The 1503-nt window shown below is 40.9% G+C and overlaps 1 protein-coding gene across 1 annotated transcript in view; it reads left to right on the top strand.

Moving 5' to 3' along the window:
* Positions 1-1503, top strand: part of chrd (chordin) — a 20055-nt gene that overhangs the window by 7454 nt on the left and 11098 nt on the right. Inside the window, exon 6 of the mRNA XM_010769205.1 lies at positions 972-1091. Within this exon, the coding sequence (XP_010767507.1) occupies positions 972-1091 (120 nt within the window). The remainder of the gene's footprint in view (positions 1-971; positions 1092-1503) is intronic.

Raw genomic sequence — 1503 nt, 5'->3', positions numbered from 1 at the left:
AAATAAGGATTTGATCTTATTTGATCAATCTAACAAGCTTCAATAGAAATGTTTATTTTTACGTTGGTCTTTTTTATTTCTTAATCGTGTAACCTTTATTAGAATAATCGGCACTATCTATAGATAGATAGATGGGTAGGTAGGTAGGTAGGTATAGGTCGGTCGGTAGGTAGGTAGGTAGGTAGGTAGGTAGGTAGGTATAGGTAGGTAGGTAGGTAGGTAGGTATAGGTAGGTAGGTAGGTAGGTAGCTAGGGATAGGTAGGNAGGGATTTGATCTTATTTGATCAATCTAACAAGCTTCAATAGAAATGTTTATTTTTACGTTGGTCTTTTTTATTTCTTAATCTTTTAACCTTTATTAGAATAATCGGCACTATCTATAGATAGATAGATGGATAGATAGGTAGGTAGGTAGGTAGGTAGGTATAGGTAGGTAGGTAGGTAGGTAGCTAGGTATAGGTAGGTAGGTATAGGTAAGTAGGGTTAGGTAGGTAAGTATAGGTAGGTAGGTAGGTATAGGTAGGTAGGTATAGGTAGGTAGATATAGGTAGGTAGGTAGGTAGGTAGGTAGGTAGGTAGGTATAGGTAGGTAGGTAGGTAGGTAGGTAGGTAGGTAGGTAGGTAGGTAGGTAGGTAGGTAGGTATAGGTAGGTAGGTAGGTAGGTATAGGTAGGTAGGTAGGTATAGGTAGGTAGGTAGTAGGTAGGTAAGTATAGGTAGGTAGGTAGGTATAGGTAGGTAGGTATAGGTAGGTAGGTAGGTATAGGTAGGTAGGTAGGTAGGTACGTAGGTAGGTAGGTATAGGTAGGTAGGTAAGTGGATGGATGGATGGATAGATAGACCGTGTCAGTGTTTTTAATGCACAAGTAAAGAAACCACTGGGACAAGAGTCCTCTGTGATCTTTGTTGTCCTTTCAGTTTCTTATTATTGCACCTCAGTGCTTTAACGGTGCTGAATGTGTCTCCTCAGAGCCCGTGTTGGTGCCGATCCGAGTCCAGCTGGTGTATCGGCAGCACGTCCTGAGAGAGATCCGAGCCAACATCACCTCTCACGTGAGTTACAATAACACCTCATGGTCTGCAGTGAACAGTTGGCTGTCTCAAGGCTGAACAAGTTAAAATAAGCTATTGATTTCCTTTCATTTCCTGTCATGCAAACAAAGTGCCAAAACCCTCTTGGATTTACAAGACATTAAACTATTTATTGCTCGGCCTTGAACTAAATATTCCAACCTCCCTTCCTGAAGCACGACTCAAAGCTTTCATGGTCCTCCAGCCAAAAGGAAATCAATATACATGGAGGTCATTTAACTAATAAAGAACATCCTTTCTTTCCTCTCCCTGTTTTAACGTCTGGAAAATGGAAATGTGAATCGCTTCTTGCAATTTATTTGAAAGAACCTTCCAAAAAAATAAGGGAGATTTTTTCCGGGAGAAGTGTTTAATGATATATGTGGCTGATGATGGTGTTTGGGAACACACAGAGACACACTCCCGCCTCT

Source organism: Notothenia coriiceps, unplaced genomic scaffold (assembly GCF_000735185.1).
Source record: "Notothenia coriiceps isolate Sejong01 unplaced genomic scaffold, NC01 NC01_scaffold00006654, whole genome shotgun sequence".
Classification (NCBI taxonomy): Eukaryota; Metazoa; Chordata; class Actinopteri; order Perciformes; family Nototheniidae; genus Notothenia; species Notothenia coriiceps.
Note: the sequence above shows the minus strand (reverse complement) of the source record. Positions and strands in the feature narration are given on the sequence as shown.